This window comes from Zalophus californianus, chromosome 4 (assembly GCF_009762305.2).
Source record: "Zalophus californianus isolate mZalCal1 chromosome 4, mZalCal1.pri.v2, whole genome shotgun sequence".
NCBI classification, from domain to species: Eukaryota; Metazoa; Chordata; class Mammalia; order Carnivora; family Otariidae; genus Zalophus; species Zalophus californianus.
In genome coordinates, this window is record NC_045598.1 from 61,896,608 (window position 1) to 61,918,728 (window position 22,121).

At 38.1% G+C, this 22,121-nt stretch overlaps 1 protein-coding gene and 1 pseudogene across 2 annotated transcripts in view; one reads left to right on the forward strand and one right to left on the reverse strand.

Annotated features, from left to right (window-relative positions):
* ERICH3 (glutamate rich 3) overlaps positions 1 to 22,121 on the reverse strand; it is a 106,324-nt gene that overhangs the window by 47,253 nt on the left and 36,950 nt on the right. For both annotated transcript variants that reach the window (XM_027625713.2, XM_027625721.2), the window contains exons 4-7: positions 21,970 to 22,041; positions 20,209 to 20,337; positions 15,358 to 15,516; positions 10,608 to 10,826 (exon numbers count right to left, since the gene is read on the reverse strand). In XM_027625713.2, the coding sequence (XP_027481514.2) occupies positions 10,608 to 10,826; positions 15,358 to 15,516; positions 20,209 to 20,337; positions 21,970 to 22,041 (579 nt within the window). The remainder of the gene's footprint in view (positions 1 to 10,607; positions 10,827 to 15,357; positions 15,517 to 20,208; positions 20,338 to 21,969; positions 22,042 to 22,121) is intronic.
* LOC113939513 lies at positions 9,028 to 9,449 on the forward strand (annotated as a pseudogene).

A 22,121-nucleotide genomic window follows, 5' to 3' on the forward strand; every position in this document is an offset into this window, starting at 1 on the left:
AAGGTAAATCAGCAACCTGGATAATTCTTTGCAGATTAGAAACATCTCCCTGAGTCCCAGTTGAAAGCAAAGGGATGATGGCAGGCCTGGCACCAAGTAGGAAAATCATGCCACGTTTGCTCTTGCCTGGGCGGCTGTGCAGCTCGACGTGCATTTGTGCAGCCCAGCACACAATCACTGCCTACGGCAAATCCGGCTCCCAGCTCCCGCTAGAACATTTAATGATAGGACAGATTAAATAAGAGCGCCTCCTTTTTTGTTAAGCAATACTTTCCAAAGTGGCATGGATTCAGAGGTAGCCCTGTGAGCTTCTGGGAGATAAGCTCTTTATAAATGCAAGGTAATAGTGAGATTAGGGTGGAGGAAAAGCCTGCCTCATATGTACAAAATGAGGAAGGAGAAGTTGAAATGTTTAAAAGTAAAATAAAGGAAATGACAGCTCTTCACCTTTTCATTTACTCTTAATCATTTTTTTTTTTCTGCCAAAGTGTGTTCCTGACAGCAACATCTCTTTTCTCTTGGGTCTAGTTACTTCGCTCTTTTTAAAAATATTCCCCAATTATTGCCACCATGTAACCTTTTCTGGATTCTAACAGGAGTCCCAAGTGACAGCTCATGATTAAATACATGCACTAGGAAATGAACAATTGTTTCTTTCAGTTGACTAAATTGCCTCTATACTTACCATCTTCCAAGGTTATAAGGACCCAGAATGATGAAACTTTAGCAAGATTTCACGGCCCTTTCTGCCGTCCTCCAGCAGGTATCAAAACCTTCCATGAGAATTCAGTTCCATTTCAGGAACTGGAGCAGGGCCTCATGCCCACGCATGACTAAGGCTTATCTTTCTTACTTTCTGCACCACTTGCTTACGACTTTCCTTCTCATTTCTTTTCAGTTATCTCAGGCAAGTACAATCTGAGCTGACAAATAAACAGCAAGCTGGTTGAGTGGTTAGCCAGTCAGTTATTACATATTTGTAATATTTAGCATTCAATTGATATACTAAATTTTCATTGAGATCTTTCATCTGTGCTCAGGCCTAAATTGGGGGGGGGGTGGATTTAAGAGACTATAAGGGTGTCAGAGGGCCTGTTCTTGCTGATAGCGTTGGGCAGCAATTCCTTTTCGTCCACTTAGCTGAGCCCTGATGAACTCCGGGCATCATGGAGTCTTACTTAGACCCCTGCAATAAATATCTAGTTAGTAGGGCGGCCACAGAATTTCTCATCCAAACTGGGAGACATAGTGAAAGAGATATTATTAATAATTATACTAGAAGAAAAACCCCACAAATTTGAACTGTTCCAGGAAAGCTGGGATGCATAGTCACTCTACTAGCTGGTCTCCCCACTTCTAGCCTGGTATCTCCCCAAATCTCCTTCCTCCTGCATATGAGAGTGAAATATTATCACTAAATAGATCATGTGACTCTCCTGCTGAAAGTCTTCCAACAATCCCCAATATCCATGGGATAAGGTTCAACCTTCCTCAAATAACAAAAAAAAAGTCTTATATTTTCAACTCCTCCTATCTCTCAACTATTTGCAATTTCTTTTGATACATTTAAAGGTCCAGCAGCTGCATAATTGGAGTCACCCAAACACTACCCACGTGTTTTTAATCTCCAGACCCATATAACTCTGTAAGTCACATGGCCTTGAAACTATTCCCTTGTATTCCTCTCACTCTCAGTAGATAAAGACAGTATCTTACTGATCTTTATGCCCCCGGTGTCTTGCCAGTGCTTACACCTAGCCAGGGCCTAATAAACATTGATCTGACTGGACACAGACATGGAACAATTAGGGATTCCACATTCTGTCCTTTGCTGAAACAAAAGCGGCAGTAAGTGGACCCCGCCCTACATCAGAAGCTTTCTGCATTTATAGGAACTCGATAGGCACCACAACATGAAAACTAATTAATAGTGTCCTGTTGAACAACACCTTTGACAAAGATTGATTAAAAGCCTGTACAGCATAATAAAAATAAAATTAAATTAAAAAAAAGAAACAAGGCAGAGGATCATAGGGCAAGAGAGGGAAAAATGAAACAATGAAACCATAAGAGACTCTTGATCATAGAAAACAAACTAAGGGTTGCTGGAGGGGAGGGGGGTGGAGGGCTGGGGTAACCAGGTGATGGACACTGGGGAGGGTATGCGATGTAATGAGCACCGATGGTATTATATAAGACTGATGAGTCACAGACCTGTACCCCTGAAATAAATAATATATATTAATTAATTGAATTTAAATTTTTAAAAAGGTAAAAAAACACATAAATCATGGGAATAAAGGGCACAGCATGGGGAATATAGTCAAGATATTGTAATAGCATGGTACGGTGACAGACAGCAGCTAGACTTGTGGTGAGCACAGCATATTGTATAGAGAAGTTGGGTCACTATGTTGTACACCTGAAACTAATGTAATAATGTGTGTCAGTTATACTCAAATAAAAAATTATTTGGGGAAAAAGAAAAAGCCTATGTAAGGAGCATCAGGCAATTGCCGTGTTGACTCTGATTCAGGCCTCAGGGGGGAGAAAGTTCCAAAATGAGCCAGAGGAAGAGTGTGCCAGTGTTCGCTTCCTCAGGCTTCAAGAAGCCCCGGCTGTAACAGAAACTTCTCTCTATACTCATTTGGTTTCTCTCCTTCTCTTTATCATGCTGGTTTTTCCTTGTTCTCTCCTCCTCCCTCCTTTGCTTTTCCTATGCTTCCTCTTCTCACTCTCCTCCCACCCATTCTTCCTACCACAGCGTAACCCGCGTCTCATGCTTATTCCTGGTCTGCCCCCCAGTGCCCCCATCCTCCTGGAGGTATCGGAACTCCAGGCTTTGAGGATGCTGAACTGACACAGGAGCCTTCCCTTCCTCATCTCCCTCAGTAGAATAAATTCAGTAAGTCTGCTCAGAGGTAGAAATTATCCAGCTGCATTTTGCTTGTGTTAAGAGGCTCTGAAAAGCTTACAAGGTCTGCCCTTAAACTCCAACTGCTGCAGACCCCCAGAAGCATCTTTGGTTCTTTCTCTCATCTATTGTTTAATTCTGCAATACCAGCTGCTAAGATATTTTGACTGTTGAATTGACATTTAAATCATTTTTCAAGTCCTTTCTAGTAAAGTAGTTACCAAACTGCAATGTTAATTTTAAGCAAAAACATTGTTGAATGGAAAGGGCCTGAAATAAATCAAGCCTATATGAGATATGTTGAATTACCCTATATTAAAATCATGCTGATGCTTTCCTTTTTCATTCTCAAATCTGGGTCTACTGGTGAGGAAAACCAAGAGTAAAAAATACCAAGATAATACATTGACTAGGATGGAAATTTTCAAAAAATATTTTTAAAATAAAGTCAAACAAAAGAAATATGCAATCTCTCTGGCAAAACTAATATTTGTTAGGCTCTATTTGTTGTTAAAGAAAAGGGATCTATGCCTGAAAGGCATAATTTATTTCCATAATATTTCCATAAATTAAATAGTATAATTAAGAGTTTAATTTTTTGCATGGATAACAAAGTAATACCTGTTTATGAACACAGTACTAATAAACACTTGATTAAATGTAAGTAAAATCAAATGCCTGCCCTCAACAAGCTTCATAATCTAGGAGTAGAAGTAACAAATAATAAAAGTAGGTGAGTATTGATACTAAGCAGAACGGAGTAAGGGGCATAAGAAAAGTAAGAAGATCCTTTTGAAGAGAGGAAGAGAAGGGATCCTATTATGATGTACATAAATCACTACAGAATCTAAAGCCTCTGACAGAGGCTGGGAAAGGCGGGTTTGATAACATCCTTCTATCTCAGGTGCTCACAAGCAATTCATAGAGAAAGAGCCTTTCTGCATTGAGGAAACACCTGACTGTGATTAATATCTGCAAAGATTTGAGAGAAACAGGCTCGTAGATAAATTCCATATAATTTGGGTTTGAGGATTACGACTGCAGGCTCTAAGTGTCAGTCTACTGAGTGTGTATACTTAGCCTGTCACTAACTAGTTCTGTGACCTTGGCCAGCTTATTTAACCTTACTTGCCTCAGTTTCCTCATCTTTAATATGGAGACATTATTTTATCTCTTTCTTGAGCTTATTGTGTGTATTAATGAGAGAATGTATGTAAAACACTGAGCAAAACTCCCAGCACATGCTGAAGGTCCACTAAATAGAAGGTAGAAACATTGTTGTCAACAGTGAATATAAGCATTTTATTACATTAAAAGCCAACAAAAGCAATTGAATAAGAATAAATATATAGATGATTTGAAAGTGAGTGAATATCCTGCCAAAAGTAATAATAGAGAAAAGCACAGATCAGAGGTGGGGAAGTGGCAAACCAAACAGCTGAGGGTCCAGGGAGTAGTTGGGTTTGGCTTGGATGGGAGCAGAAAGCTGGAAAGGACTCAGTATCTGAAAATCCTTGAAGGCCAGTGTCTAAGCATGTCTTTGCATTCTGACGTTTTGACATCTGGGCCCTTACTGACCCTGGAGAGACTACCCCTCCCAAGACTAACCAATTCCTAGAGATGGTAAATGACTTGCCTGGGAGAGTGCTTTTCATGGACAAACTAACCCATGGGGGGCTCACATCCACCCTCCTGCTACCTCTGCTATCTGTCTCTTAAACTCTGGGCCAGTGTTCCCCTGCCCTAAGCACCCCTGGACCAAGCAGCAGACAACTCAAGGGACAGCCTCCACACCCCAAAACCTGCCAAAATTATTCATACTATTCAATCCTAAACCTGCTTACCCTGTCTTTCCTGTTGCTTCTCTCAGAAACCACAACAAAAGCTCTTGCCCATGTTTCCCTCCCACTTCCCCAGTCTCCTGGCCAACCCTGGTGCTGCCTTGTGTGGCCCATGTGACATGTGTGATGGATAACTGTATCTGTCAACTTAGCTGGGCCACAATGCCCCAGATGTGGTCAAACATTATTCTGGATAGAACCCTAATACACATGGCATGTCCCTCCTTTTGGGAATTGTAAGTGACAAACTGTCTTCAATGGTAATCATCTCTTGATCTATAGGTCTCGACACACCTGAATAATAATAAAACCTACATTTTAAAAGAACCAGGCAGAAGAACATACCTGCTTTCATTAGGAAAGAAGCTGGTGAGGGTCTTAAGCAGGGAAGGAGCATGTTGGGAGCTATTTTCTCAAGCTTCATTTAATTTCATTACATAGAATCTGTCAATACTGAGATGGACTTTGCTTGCTCTTGTTTCCCCTTCCTGCCTTTGACCCTCCGCTCCCTGATTCTATCTGCTAACTTCCTACTCATCTTTCAAAGCTCATTTCAAATGCCACCTTCCCTCCGAATCACTCTTCAATCTCCTCAAAGCTAGCATTTCCTTCCTCTGAGTTCTCATCGTGCTTTATTTATATCACTATGATTGTACTCACCACAATGTGTCATGGTTAATTGTAGATATTTCTGACTCCCTGGCTAAACTGTAATCCTTCTGAGAATAAGGATTTGGCTTTACTCATCTTGGTAACCTCAGCACCTAGCCCAGTGCTTGTCATAATCAATAAAAGCTAAATCGAGCTATTTGTTGATTTAAAGGCAGAACATAAGTCCGTAGATGACTGCAACAGCCCTGTGAAGAGTTAGGTAGCAAGCCTCTGACCCGGGGCTATAGCACTGGGAATGGAAAAGGATTATCAGATACATGAGCCCTTGTCCAGGTGCTAGAGCTCTGCAGTCTGAGACAGCAACCACTTACCCCATTTGGCTGTGGGGCATTTGAAAGGGGCTCATCAGAATGAGATGTGCCATAAATATAAAATGCTTACTGAATTTCAAAGACGTAGTATAAAAAAAATTGCATGATACTCATTAAAACTCATACTGATTACATGTTGAAATGACAGTATGTTGAATATACTTGATTAAACAAAGTATGTTAATAAAATTACTTTCACATGTTTCTTTTTACATTTTTTAGTGTAGTTCTTAGAAAATTAAAGTTGCATATGTGGCTTGCATTACATTTCTATTGGACATCTCTGGAAGACTTAGCAATTAACTGATGTGTGATGTAGACAGAAGGAAGCCTAGGTTTTGAGCCTAGATTTTGAGATTTTATTGGGGAAAAGGTCATGTATTATGAGATACAAGGCAACTGAATGGAGAAGCTGGCTTAACCATGTCAAATTTGAGGGGCAGTAGAACCTACCAACCAAGCACCAGTAATTGCACAGGGCTCATGGGAGGTCTAAGTGGGGGGAGGGGGCCTTGACCAGATAGAGAGAAAGCCCAGACTAGTTCATGCCTGGAGAAGCTCCATTACACAAAACACGTAAAAAATAAAAACCAACTTTGTTTTGTTTTTTAAATTAATAACCATAATGATTAAGTAGGCTCTTCTTTGAAAGTCTGTATTTTCACATTTATAAACACTATTACGGGACCATTTCCATTGTAATAGGCTGCTGTATATAGTAGGTGACCAGCAATACAGTATGAGGACATGAAAGTCTGGAGATGTGGAGGTAAACCTCAGAGCAAAATCTAACTAGTCTCGTGGATTCTGTAAAAGCAGTATAAAAGCTCTGCTGGTCTTACAGCAAAAGGAAACAAAGTAACAGATCATAGTAGCAACTTGCTGGGCTGTAAGATCTACCACACCTTGTCATTTGGCTCCATGGATCTTCTAGAGACACAGAACACAGAGGGCAGGGACTGTGCTCTACACATTCCTAGAGGAACAGGTGGTGGGTCACCAGCAAGCCATATCTCTTTGCCTTTTCCCTCCTCTTTTTTTTTTCCTTGTAAGAGTATTTGGAGGATGTTTTGAGGATGGCAGTCATAAAATGAGTGAATTTAATGTGTAAGTTACATGCTACATAAATGCATTCAAAGGCTAAAGCTTAAATTCAAAGATATTAAAAGGCTGAATGTAAAAGGAATATATATTCTTTGCTAATATAAAGAAAATTAGTACTGTGAGACAAAGGAGATTTTAAGGCCAAAAGTAATGTGATTTAGAGGATCATTTTTCAAATCATAAAGAATCACCTCACCAGTAAGACAGAGTAGTCTTAAAGCTGAGAGCATACCACCAGGTAGTCTCAACATTTACAAAGTAGAATTTGACATAATTACAATGAGAAATGGACAGGTCTATGATTACAGAGAATGAATTATCTCTAGAACTCAGGAACTGAGAAAGCAGATTAATAAGAATGCTAACCATATAAAAACAGGAATGACATAATTAACATTTCTTATCTATTGGGCATTTGTAGAACTCTACTCCCAACAGTAAGAGACTCATTTTCTTTACAAAAACTGAACATATATTAGCCCACAAAAAAGTCTCCACAAATACCAAAGAGTCAAAATCCTACAGAGCAAGATGCTTTTGAAAAGTAACTTTTAGTGAACACAAAGGAAGTTCTTAGAATTTAAAAAGGGCACCAGAAGAAAAAACTCAGAATGTGTGGAAGATAAAACTGAAGAAATTTCCAGCAAGTAGAACAAAAAGACAAAGAAATAGAAAATAGGAGAGAAAAAGATAAGAATATTAGAGCATTAGTATAGTATTTCTATCATTCCCCAAATAGAGAGAATAGAAGTTTGGAAATGGAAACAAAAGACCAACTCAGGCTAAAACCTTGTGACTCAAAAAGACAGACATGCTAAGGTCTGTCGAAGCCAGGATGCCGGCGGACACCAACCCGTGTTGCTAACCTCGGTGCAGAATGCTCAGGGGAAGCTGGCTCCCGTGCCTATCTGTGCTTCACTTGTCATGACCACCGGCTGGAGAAGTCACTTCTCTCCTCTGTGCCCAGCTACAGAAGCCCATTCCCCTGACCATATTCCTGCTGGGCATCCGGTGGCCACACACTGGTCCACACTAGGACCTGAATAGATGCCCTGACCCTGGTGAGCTCCATTTTCCTAGGAAACACTCATGACTTTCCCTCTCCGACTTCTCCAGAAAACGCTCTTAAAACTGTCAAGGAACCAGACTCAGACTCTGAGGTTCCATTTCAGCTTATTATTCCTATAAATATTGTTCTTTCATTACAATGCTATATTTGAGCTTATGTCTGAAGTTTTGTGTATATAAATGATACAGCTTCAAAGAAAAACAGGACTCAGTTAACATAGAAGTCAGTAGGATGGTTGCTCTGGGAAGAAGTAAGAGATGTGCTGGGCCAGGAAATGGGGGCTCAGGCTATGCAGCAGGGCTCTACTTCGTTAAGAAATAATGATGTGTACATGGCTGTTTGCTTGATTATTTTTACTTAACTTGCACATATAGATTTTTTAAAGATTTTATTTATTTGAGAGAGAAAGAGCACGAGAAGGGGGAGGGGCAGAGGGAGAAGGAGAAGCAGGCTCCCCATGAGCAGGGAGCTCGATGCAGGGCTCGATTCCAGGACCCTGAGATCATGACCTGAACCAAAGGCAGACGCTTACCCGACTGAGGCACCCAGGCGCCCCGCACATATAGATTTAATATGTTCTTATGGTTTAGGAGATATTTAAATCTTTTTTTAAAAAGAAGTATGACTGGGTACAGTTTATCCCAGTAATACACTTTAACATCCGAAAATCTAATGCTGCCAGCACGTGAATCTGATGAGGAACTCACTGTTTCCACTACGTAGAGGCCACATCCTTCAAGAGCACGTGTTTGCTGGCTTAGTGGAGGGAGACCAACACCAGCATGCAGAGTTCAGAAGTAAGTTAGTAGATGGGGTAGATTTTATTATTGCTCCAAATATTCACTGCCCCACTCTGTGAGAGGATGATACTTCCTACCGCATTGCTGTCATGCTTTGGCAATGGAATTCAAGTATACGTGACATGTTTCACACTGAGTGGAATCTTAGAAACATTCTGTGGTTCTGTTGTCCATGAGGGCAGCATGCCCCAGACAGAGTCTGTTCCTCCAGTCTGGGTCCCTGAATTGCAGCAGACCAACACCAGATGATAACGGGACCAAGCAATAACCCTTGCTCTTCCCTTGTGCGGCCATCACTGAAGGGCCAGTGGCCAAAATGAAGCTCAATCCCTTTGTGACCTCTGACCAGAGCAAGAACCGTAAACGGCATTTCACTGCACCTTCACACATCGTAGGAAGATCACGTCTTCCCTTCTTTCCAGAGAGCTGAGGTAGAAGTACAGCATTGGATTCATGCCTATCTGAAAAGGGGATGAAGTACAGGTTGTGTGAGGACCAAACTGGCACAGTTGTCCAGGTTGACAGGGAGAACAGACCATCTATGCTGAAGGACTGCAGCGAGAGAAGGCGGACGGCACGACCGTCCACGGGGGCATTCAGCCTCAAAAGGTGGTCATCACCGGACTGAAACTGGAAAAGACCTCAAAAAGATCCTTGAACGGAAAGCCAAATCTTGCCAAGCAGGAAAGGAAAGAAGACAAATAAAAGGACAAAACGACTGAGGAGATGCAGGAATAAAGTAATCTTATATACAATTTTAAATGAAAACTGTTAAAAGCAAAGAAACCTTTGTCACTGTAAGCTGAGTTGCCTGGGGTGGTTTGTTAGATGAAGCTACAGTCCACTACACCTCAGAGAACTACGCAGTGAGAAGAGTAGACGACTCCAAGGCTACAGCCTGTGAAGAGAGGATCCCGTCACTCTGGGCAAAGCCTGGGGATGCTGACAGACAGCGATGAATTTTACAGGGAGGAGGAAAACCCAAATCAGAGAGAATGAGGGGCAGTGGAAAAAGATACAATCGAGGACACAGGGTGGAAGTGGGCCTCAGACACCAGGGATACAATGTTTTGTCCAAAACCGTATCAATGGAAGAAAACTGGGGAAAATGGAATTGAAAGGAGACAGTTTGAGCAAGCGCACGCAAGACAGGTCCAGTGTTTTGAGGCCCTTGATGAGGATAGCTGCTGGGTCAGAGTGAGGCGGGTTTACAAGAGCCAGCATGCAGTCCGCCTGCCGGCCAGCACTCATTCTCAACCAGTGAAATGCAGTCCTCCAATCTGCTAATAATCACAGAAGTTATACCTGATGACTATTAGCTGTATATTTACACAATAAAAGCTAGGAGATCTGCCTTCATACCAGCCTGTATCTACATAAAGTCTAACTGGCCGCAGGACTATTTTCTTCGGCATTTTGAGAAAATGAGTACAACCAGCTACAATATTTTCAAAGAACACCGAAAGAAAATATTTTCTAAATATTATACAGTAATTTTCCAAAAATCATTAAAAGGAAGCTTTGATAAGATATTTTATATGGCATATTATGTTTGGGGGTATACTTAAGTTCCTGAATTTTCACAAATTAAATGTTAAAATACTTCTGACATGTGATTTAATGGGCAAACTGAAGGAAATCAATAATTTAGAAATGGGCACAGTACAAACTAAATTTGACCACAAGATTTAGTGGACTTTTTAAATTAATTGTGCTAAATTAGTTACTGAATGGAGCTACTCAAGTATTTGATTTCAGATTCATCGAAGCTTACAATTACATTTAGGAAATTATTATATTTATTTTTACAAGACATTTGTATCACACATCTAGAAATTTAATAGCACAATGTAATCTATGCTAAATTAATAAAAGAAAACTTGATTCCATATTCACCCTGGTAAAGAGAGGATCTAAGCCATCTGGAGCAGTGGTTGGACGAAATCTTCTCCTTCTCCATGACTCAAGTCTATTTTCCCTTATGATTCTTCCACTGGGGGGAGGAGGTGCAGGAGGAATAGGCATCGTGTAATTGTTAATGTTTGGAAGTTGATAGCGATTCACTCCCTGTGAATTGTCCATGGAGTTCCTGAACTTCATCACTGCCTTCTTGCCCTGTAATCACATTTCACAACATAACAGCCAGTAAAACAGTAGTAGTGACCAATGTAACCCAAAATTAAAGATAAGACCGCATGATTTACATTGCACATAAATACAACTGACATTGATAGGCGAACTCAAACACTTCATTTTTTTAATTGAAAAATGGCATTTTGTAGTATCCACAGCAAGTTAAATTTTCGTGACTTTCTAACCTTATTGGAGTATACTTTCATGACAAATACACAGTGATGGCATTTTTCAAGTACTTTGGGATTTTTTTCCTCAGTAATCCATTAAATCTATGGGGACCCAGTACAATTAAACAATTTAAAATCAAGGAGTTGGAAGTATTGTACTTTGAGGCAGGGTTGGATAGCCCACTTAACAATGGAGTATTAGTACTTTTTTCACATTGATTTCATCCATGCAGGGGTTATAACATTCCTTGATAATATAATATCACAGAACCAAATGCAGATTCTGACCCAAAGACTCTATTCAGCTTATTTTTTCCTACAAATTCAACTTGTAGGAATAAATCCTACCAAGATAACTGCACAATATGTTGATGTAAATGTGTAAAAGGATACACACACACACACACACACACACACACACACACACAAATTCAGTTGAACCATCAAGTCCATCAATAGGAGAATATTTAACTAAATTTTTTTTGGTCTTTGTAATAGATTCTCATCAGGCTTCAAAGAGAATAGTATGAATCTATTCATCCTGACATAAAAAGGTCCATGAGATGTGATCACAATTTCTTTTAAGTGAATTTGTATGTGGATTTTGATAAAATCAGGGATGACTGGAAGATTTTAAACTAAGGGTTGCCTTTGGGGATTTGGATTATTGGGAGATATCATTTTCCATCACATATCTTTGTATTATTTGAAAAAATGTATCTCTGTATTAATCAAAAATAAAAAAGCACCAAAGGTGTAATCAATAATCATATCACATTTTTCAAATATATTTGAGTCTCTGAATTTTCATAAATTGGTCATTTTGTGCATCTGAGGTAGTTTTCCAAACTTTAAGGCATCTTTAATCACTTTATCCATTTACCCACTTTTATCAATTTATTTGGTATGGTTTTTTCAGCCAATTTGTTCTTTGAGATGCTTAAATATAGTGAAAAGTTATTGTTAAGAAAGGAGAGTCCTTCTCCAAACATTTCTCACTGCTAAGTAAGTAAAAGCAGGATAAATAAAGGCACGTATAGGCCATATTTTGATTGCAAACATTTATGTGAACAGAAGGGAATTTAAGTAGATATTCACGAATGAATTTAGAATTGTTAAAATAGGTGATATTGCAGGTGCTATTTATGTTCTCATTTTTCTTTTCTCACATTTTCCAATTTTTCTGTGATGGTGTGCATTGATATTGTAATAACAAATCTAAATTAAGTGAAAATAATAAGAACAATAAAATCAATGAATCCAGAAATTTGGGACTTGGAGATTTTTAAAATTATTATTTCTAAGTAGTTATTGGTCAATTGTATGCTTTACTTGGAAATGGTTTAATAAATTTTTAGAAAAATTAACATACCATTCCTTACCTTGCTTTTTTTAGCCCACAGTGTCTTAGACATCTTTCCATGCTGGTAAAAATAAGTTTACCTTTTTTTTTAAACATACTTTAATAAACTATGTTTTTAAACAACATCCTATTAAATTGTTAGGTGTCTTAAATTGTTCACTATTACGAATATTATAATACTGAGTACTCTTGAATCTATTTCTTTTCACATATGTGTATATTCCTAAAATAAATTCCTATATATAAAAATGCTTGAGCATGTTCATTTAAAATATTGATAGATATTCCCACATTACCTTCACAAACAGATATGGTAATTTCTATACTTATCAATAGTGTATGAGAAACTCTCATTGTAAGGATAATCATTTTTAATTAAGTCACGATTTTTACTCAGTTGCATCTTCACCACCCTGTTTTTGACCAAATTGCTTTTGCCTAAACTGAAGATTTTTACTCCTGATACTTAGAAACTTGCTTATGTCTGTTGTCCCTTCCAACAATTCCCACAGGCATAACTTTTACTTTTTAAGAAAGCAGTAGGAATTTAGTGGGTACTCACTACATGCTCAGCAATCATGAAGGCTACTACTATTCTTTAGAAATTTTTTGTCTGATTTTATATTAAATCATCTTCGTCATCAATGCCATGGAAAAATTACATGTCTTCTGGCAGTTTGCCTATGTACATTACAGTATAAGCTCCAATAAATTAGAGACTTTTGTCTGCCTTGATAATTGATGTATCACTAATGCCTAAAGCAAGACCTAGTCCATAGTAAGTGCCCAATAAATATTTACTGAATGAAAAGTATAAGTTTAGCTAGTTTAAATCAACATGGAATCGATCTAAATCTTGTCAGCCTAAGTAAGCTACCATTAAGTGCTTATCCCTCACTCACTCATACCCCAAAACTTGAGAACAGGAAAATAAAAGGCCCTATGCAGATTTAACTAAATAAATCCATCCAATGGCTCAGAGCAGAATGGGAAAATCAGCTAAAGGGGGAAAAAAAAAATCCCTCCCTAGCCAGCAGAACTTGAATATTACTTGATTAGTAGTATTTACATATCTAATAGGAAAAAATATCTATCAAAGTATAGGAGCTTAGATAAAATAATAAAATCACCTTGGCAAAAGTGGAACGTACCCATCCAAGCACTATCTAGGGGAGAGAAAATCCCACCCATTGGACTTTAAATATTTCCAATCCTAATGGCAAAGTTACCCCTGGAAGATACAGGGATTTAGCCAAAGACCTTTGAGTTTTCTGGTAAATTGGCAAGCCCATTCCTAAGATGAGATAGGTACATCAAGCCATTTTAACCTGATTCCATTCCCCTATATACCCTCATTCTGATTCCATGCTCACTAGGCAACCTTCTCATTGTGTTCTGGCTTCTCATGGAGGTCTGTCTATAGAGGGATAATGGACTGCTTCTACAGCTTTGCTTATGATATCTGGTGAATTAATGGCCCCTGATTATGATTTGGCTGCTGATTTTGGTTTACTATAAGGAGACAAGTGAGCTTGTTCTGTGTTATTCTTGTTAACTTGAGACAATCTCTCAGAACCTGTCTGTTCCTGGACACTAGGTGAAACAGGAAATCTCTAGGCTTTCAATGTGGACACCAGATCCTAAAGTGTCAGCCTAATTGTCAGCCCACAAGCTTCTGCCTAGACTTAAGTACTATTCCCTAGACAAAGCTCTACCACTCTTGGTTTAATTTTTCCTGTTTCTAGGAAAGTACTATTAAATTAACTAAAAATAAGGTTTGTGAAAAGTGCTTCATAAGCTGAAAAGCATATTATATGGATACAATATTAGTTACTATTTTTGGAGTTATATTATGCTTTTATTATGAAACACAATCATTTGTTTATCTGGATTAATTTCTTAGTATCAAGGTTATCTGTCAGTTCTAGATAGAAATATCTTAATTTCAAAAAAAAAGAAAAAATATCTTAATTTCATGTCTTATTTTTCTAATAAGAAATGGAACTAAATTCACCCATTTGAACACAGTGACAATTGTTCTCATGACATAGGTTCTTTCTTAAGCTGGCAAATGTTTCTTCTTCATGTTAGAAATACAAAGAGTAATGTTGTACTGGGGCACCTGGGTGGCTCAGTCGTTGAGCGTCTGCCTTTGGCTCAGGTCATGATCCCAGGGTCCTGGGATCAAGCCCTGCATCGGGCTCCCTGCTCCACGGGAAGCCTGCTTCTCCCTCTCCCACTCCCCCTGCTTGTGTTCCCTCTCTTGCTGTGTCTCTCTCAAATAAATAAATAAAATCTTTAAAAAAAAAAAAAAAAAAAAGAAATACAAACGATACCCTCCCTAATTACTGAATGTCTTAATTATTTGTCCCTGTTTGAGTAACTTATAATTTTATGTTTACCATGTTTCCCTCCACTGCTCTGTTAAAATAAAATTACCAGAGACATAATCTTGAAAAGGAAGCAAAGTCAAGCTCCTATATGGATTAATTCACCATTTTTTAAAGAGGGACATTCTTTTTCTTCTATATCCAACCTTCTCCAGAGTCAAACTTGAAGCAATTTCATAGACTGATGGTAAAGTAAGTTGGCATGCAAATGCAAACTTATTCTTGGAAAGTTTCACTTTCTAGGTTTCATGCATTTAAAATTTAGAATCAGTCAACACTGGGTCTATTCTGATAGAAGTCATATCTGGCTACAAGAAGTTTCTCTTTGTTTTTCATACAATCGTTCAGATTAATGAAAGATAACCTTATATTATTACAAATCTATTCCTTACTCATTTTGCTTAATAGCACAGAAATTATAGGCCTTCCAGTTAAAGATATAATTAAACAGAAGTACATAGTAAATGCTTAAAAAGTGCACAATATAAATTTCACTGAGTAGATTAATTGAATTTTCCATCTTAAAACCTGTGATAATATAATATTCTAATGAAGAATAAAAAGAGATTTCTTGAAGAAGTAACATTTACCCCAATGGGAAATGGAGCTTCATTTTCCAGCAATGAGGTTTTCGATCTGGACCCCGAAGTTATCTTTGGAACAGTTCCTACCGCAGGATTACTGGGAAGAGGCTTTAATCGAATTGGAGGCTGCATATTTCCTGGGGCAGTGTATGGTCGAGGGGCTGTCTAGACAATTAAGGAAAAAAATTCCATTTAAATTAGTATCTTGACATGTTTCCAGAACCAATTAATAACCCAACAAATTGCTTAGAGTAATTAATGGTGCCTTTTTACTGAACAGATTAAACTTTAATTATGTCCTTCCATTATACATAGCCTTATGACCCAAAGTATTTGTTAAAACATATGGTGTGGAAGTCCTCTACACAACTAAATGCCACAATTATAGAGTATTCTAGACAAAGGAGATGTTCCCTGTTAGGGTCCTGTATTTTATTCATTTTGTAAACTTGCTTACAATGCCTAATTTATTCAGTGCATAAAATGGCTTTGCACAATCAAATGTTACCTTGAATAATGTTCCTATTTTAGAGATCTAAAGGAATATGATTGGAATGGACTCATTTCCGTTTAAATGTTTTCAACATAAACTACTGTAAGTCCTTTACATCTCCAGAATGGTGCCGAAGTAAAAGCAGATGATACAATTCAAAAAGAGGGAAGGCAATGCGTAACTACAATATATTACCATTCATTCAACTTCTCCCTTGAAATACCAGTAAAGTAAAAATGAAAAACAGTAACTGGCAATTAGAAAACCCTGTGTGAAAATGAAGATGTTTTGCAGGCTGGATATTTTCCATTTGCTCCTCTTCTCTGACTTCTCTGCCCTGCTCCACCATCTGGGAGTCATTGCTTTATGGACTACACCTACTATCCCTGGATTCCAGTTGGACTTGGCCAACGAAACGCATTGGCAGGAGATCAGAAGACAAGAGGCAAGGGTCTTAATTCTCCTGAACCCTTGCCACCAAGGTTGTGATGGGCCAGGTGGGTCCCTCTATCCGAGTCCACAGCTCCTGTCAGGCAGTCCTCTCCTAGCTTGTAAGGACTGCCTGCTGGTGCTGGTACCCAGTCCTTCCCTCTCCCTCTCTGGCCTAGGTGCTGTGCTTCCCAGGGTGCTGACCCCAGCATGCTTAATCCCCAGTTGGTTTTCCTTAACCCTGCCGGCATCTTTGTAAATAGTTTCTTTATTAAACTCTTCCTAATTACCCTATTTGTGTGAGCCATCTGTTTCCTGCTGAGACCCTGACTGATGCATTTTCTAATCAAGAATGTACTGCAGAGAATACCAAAAGTACCAGTACGGAGCATTAGAAATGCTGTTTGTGGCACTGACAGAACACTGTAAATTTAGTATAAAGATCAGCAATGATTCAAAAAGAAAACAAAGAAAAAAAAAACAAAAAACAAGGCTTTTGGCCCTGTTGTTCTATTACAAGAAAAAGTTGGAAACCTGTTAAGAATAATACATATACATTTGGGTAAGAGGGTTAGAAGTCTGGCATGTAAATGACTCATGAATAAGGCTTAATGCACTGACTCAAGCACAGTGAACAACAAATATTCAACTCTGGAAAAGTGTTGTATAAATCCATACAAAAACGATGATAGGGCAGCTCCTACCACCAAAAACTGGTCTGAGGTCCATCTTGACAAGCATGTCATATGTCACCAAATGTCTGATTTTGTTAAGTCAGCATTCATTGGATTCCAACTATAGGCAGTATGATAAAATTGAAAAGTAATTTTTAACATCTAATGGCAACACACGACAGTTAATGCCAAATAAACTACGCAGATACTGCCAAACAGACAATAACAAAAATAACAGAATATCTAAGACCTAACAGAACTTAGAACTAAATGTTATTTGGAAAAAACCAATGAGACCAGGAAAAATTCAAGTTTTCACAGAAGCATTTTATCCAAATGTATAAGCAGGAGAAGAAAATGGATGAGCAGAGAAGAATGATAAATTTGAACATCCAGGTAGGTAGAAAGCCAGTTGTTAGACAGACATGGGGAGGGTAGCAAAAATAATATTCCCCAATATCTGTTTTTCTTTCTTCACTAGTAATAGAATTTTTATCAGGGAACATGGCTATCATAAATAAAGACTATATTTCCCAGCATCTCTTGCAATTCTGTACAGATATATGCCTCAGTTTCTTTCGGTCAATAAGATGTGAGCAGAAGTGATATATGAAACCTCCAGATCATGCCTTTAGGAGAAGTGTACTGTCACTTTCCCTTTACCCCCTTCCTTGTAGCTGAAATATCCACATGGTGATCTGCCATCTTGGCTTATGTAAATGAAGACAACACACTAAGTTTGGCAGATTAATGACAAATTAGGAGTCTGAGCTTTTGAAGACTTCATAGAGTAGAGATGAGCACACCAGCTGAGATTCACATAAGTGTGTTGGGGTGGGGAGGGCATCCTTATGTTTAAGTCATTGTTATTTTGGGTCTCTGCACACAAACCTATTTATTTCATGACCAATACAGAAAGCCAAGTGGATTGACTAAGGCAATATCTGATTTAAAGAAACAGGACATGAGACTACATGAGCCAAAAGGCAAAATGTCTTTAAACCCACAAAGATAAATCAAACTAGAGCTTTCTGAACAAGGGAATCAGATCACCCAAAAGAATTCTTTTGAACTGTGTAAAACAAATATGCCTAAGACTCTCTCCTGTCAAGTAATTCCCCTGAACACAAACACATTGAAAATCTAATGTAGGAATTCAAGAAAGCAGGTTACTATAAACTAGAACATGATCTATTGGCTTCTGTGCTCTAAATTTTATTTTCCACATTTGCATACAGATATCATTCAGTTAGATGAATATGGCAGTCAAATGTTTAACTGATTACATTTATATCTAAAAACAAATTTGCATCATTCAACTAACAGCTGTGAGCTACAAACTGTTGTAGTTCACATCAGAAGCCACCTTAAATTTGCTATATTTTAAACTGTTTGTAATATATTTTCTTGGAATAAATATGGCACTGTAGCTTAACATTTTCAAAACTGTACCGGAATGTGAATCAAAATTGACTACCTGGTGATTACCCAGCTTAGCTGAGCATTTCTAATTCTTACTAGACAATCTCTGGGGGTGAATTTTCCAAGCTTGTGCAGAATGAGTTGAATGGCTTTCCACAGTTTTAATGGGAATGGTGCAGCTAAAAGCCTGTACGTTACTCTGAAGGTTTAGGTTCAATTAGTGACCAAGTGCCATAACTATTCACTGGACACCTTCTTTCTTTATTCAAAAAAGTTAAAAGAAAAATCGATGGCAATATCCCAAGAGGATTATTATCTCCCATCTCCATGGCACTTGGAGGTCAGGAGTCAAATTTAAAGGATATGTATCCAGGTCAGGAGAACGAAAAGGAAGATTTGAATTTCTGTAAAATGGGAACTACACTTCCAAGGTCACAATAAGTATCCCTTATGGTCCAGAAGCACCATAGGGGGTGACCAAGTGGAGAATGGCGGCTTACCAGATAGAACGGTTTCTGAGGTGCTGGTGTCAGTGCTTCCTGTAATTTTTAAATTACTTTCTCACTCCTGCCACATTAAGATCCCCTGGATGTATCATAAACTACTTATTCAGGGTGTTCAGCTGGAAAATTGAAAAGAAAGCCTTTCAAGGGTTTCTCCTCTTTGAAACAGGTGGGAAGATAGAAAACAGCACTTGATTGTTTCTTTTGTTTCAACCAGATTAAGCTTTTGAGAGCCTAGTGAATTTGCCATCCAAAAAAAGAATTATTTGTGTACGTATACATTTAAATGAAGCTGGGAAATATGGTAACAACAAAGGGAAAATGGTTGCTTTTCATAACTTGAGCTGTTGTTCATCGGGAAATGTCAAAACATATTTACCTTTGAAAAATGTCAAAGCTTAACACTATACGAGATGAACCTACTTCAACAATCTGTGAAAGCTTTGCAAATTTCTCTATAAATATTGTGCAATCCAAAAAAAATGTTCATGCTAACAAGGAAATATATTAGGCCACACAAAGCAGGAATAAAGATGTGATCAAGCAATTCATTTACAACTTAAACCATCAACCTCCGGCAAATATTCTGCAAATCTTTTCCTGTACCTATATTGTTTCAAGCTACCTCATCTAACTTCAAATTAATCCCACCTCTATATTATAAATGAATCAAACTGGAATGAAATGTCGGTTTGTGCAATTTCTTTAAATAGAATCTCTGCACATTTAACTATGTTTATGTTAGAGTATGTGCCCGTGCTTTTGATAAAAGAAACACAAATATAAGTATCTGGCCCAACATGCGATACAGTATGACTGAGTTTGTGTACGTAAATAAGTTTCACAGATAAGGTCAGAGTGGAGGGAACAGCAGGACAAAATCTAGGGGTCGGAAAACAGGACACATGTGGAACGACTAGCGGTTCAATCTTGCTGCATTGTAGAGCGCTAAACGGTAATCATGAGGGGAAATATTGGGTTGGCTAAATTGAGGTCAGATGGCTTCCGGTCTTAAATGTTAGGTGAAAGAGACTAGGTTTTTCTAAAAATGTCACAGAGCCAGTGAAGGCATTTGGGTATGTAAGTAACAAGTAATCTGTACTTTAAAGAAACTACTCTAGCAGTAACAGGCAAAATGGATTTGACAGGCACGATACTGACTGAAAGTGGGACGTTCAGTAAAGAGAGTTGAACAGATACAAGACCACACTGGCGTTCAGTAGGATTCACAGGATTATACAGAGAAGCACTCAGAGAGAATGCCTTCTGAGAGTAATCAGAAATTATACAATATTTAGTCAGAAGGGTACATGACAGAGTGTTTAATATAACTCACCAGTGTTACTGGACTGGAATGTCCTTCATCAACCAGGACACTATGGCCACGGTTAGTCTTTGGGCCAACTGGGGGATGGGGAGACAGGATTGGCATGTTATTTTCTATAGACCATCTTGTGGGTTCTCCCTGGAATAAGAAAGTGATTGAAAAAATTGATGCATAATTAGCAATCGAGGTTAGGTTATTGCCTGACAGGTTAAGAGATACTATATTACTAAAGAAGTCCTTTCTCATTACTTTCAAAAGTGTTCCTTCTGAGGTCTATCATGACAGTCAGAAAGTTTCCACAGCTGTAGTGGGGCATTGGGTGTGGTAATGAGAGGCAGGAATTTCAGTCTGCTATGTTGGAAGAAATAGCTGTACTCAAAGAAATAGCTACGGAAACAGTGTATCCTGAGTTTTAGCAATAATATTTATGAATCTGCTTAAGCAGATCACTATAAGCGCAATATTCCACACAGTTCTGATCAGTAAAGACTACCAGAAACTATTACTTTTCTACCTTAAAAATAATGAAATCATGCCCCAAGCAAAAGGGTTGCATATTATATAAAAGGCACCTAAATCATAGGTCTTTTAACCAAATGCTGTTATAAAGTGAAAATTGTTACGAATGAAAATCATATAGGGAGGAACTGGAATGTCTATCAGGAATTTCTGCCAATGTTGTAACATGTTCATGTGCTTAGTCAGCCTATCTGGCAATCTGGGTGAAAACAAATCCCACATGGCTTTAGGCAATGTTCGTTGCTATTTCCAGGGACCATTTTTCTCCATCAACATTTCAGCACTAACTTATAGAATCTATAACTCAATCCTTGATGTAGGACAATATTGTCAAAGTTGAATTAACCACAAATCTCTACACACCAACATTTCTGATCTTGAAAAACTGATCTATCTGCTATTATTTAACAACACTTTTGTAACAAGATTATCTTTTGACCATTATGAAATAGACAGATTTGAGTCTATCAGGCAAAAGGGAAAAATTACCGCCTTATATGGCAACTTATTCTCCAGAAGCTTTACAAATATTCCTCAGTTTGTGAAATGTGTCTTGGGCCCCATGACACAGAAAATGAAGAATCATCTGCACATTTGAATGGCTCAAGAAACTGAATAAAACTGCCAACCTAAACTGAAACCTTTCAGACATACTTAATTGAGTCTCTCATCTCCTGATTCAAATTTATATGTTTCCTAAGTTCACTTCAAAGAAAGGATATCAAATATAAAAATAAAAATAAAAACAAATAAGGAATTTTTAAATGCCTTGTACAGAATGTCTAAATCTTATGCTTTTGTTTGCCAAGGCAGATCTTTCCTACCATCTATTTTCAAGGGTCACATTTGCATGAAAATGTGCCATTGGATAATTCTTAGAACGCCATTTTCCATCACATGGGCAACATCACCATCTATTTTCAGCTTTTTAAGACACAAAACAAAAATCCTTGGGCCTCTGTCACATATCAATTAAGAAAAGACAAAAGCAAAATTTCAAACTTGAAAAGAGTGTTTTCCACGTTTCCTTTGAAAGCTTTGTACCTTATAAAATTGTGGGAGAATCTCCTATTTTGCCATGATCTTCTGAAATAATGGTGGCCAAGATACAGTCTTGGTGAAACCATCACCTGACTTCAACTATGAGTTACTCAAAAGTAAAGTGACTCAAAAAGTTTCAATAATAGCGCCATTGACTTTTAAAATCATAAAATAATATTATGAAGTAAATAGAATTATGTAGCTCCTTACCTTAAATCTCTGAATTCGCTCCTTCCTAGCTAACGTCTCCAGTTTTTTTTTTATTTCAAGTTGATGATACCGCTAAGCATACGGGAAAGAAGGAGGAGAGGATCATGTCAATTATAGCAAAGATTTTTTTAGAGGAAAATAATCCCACCAGC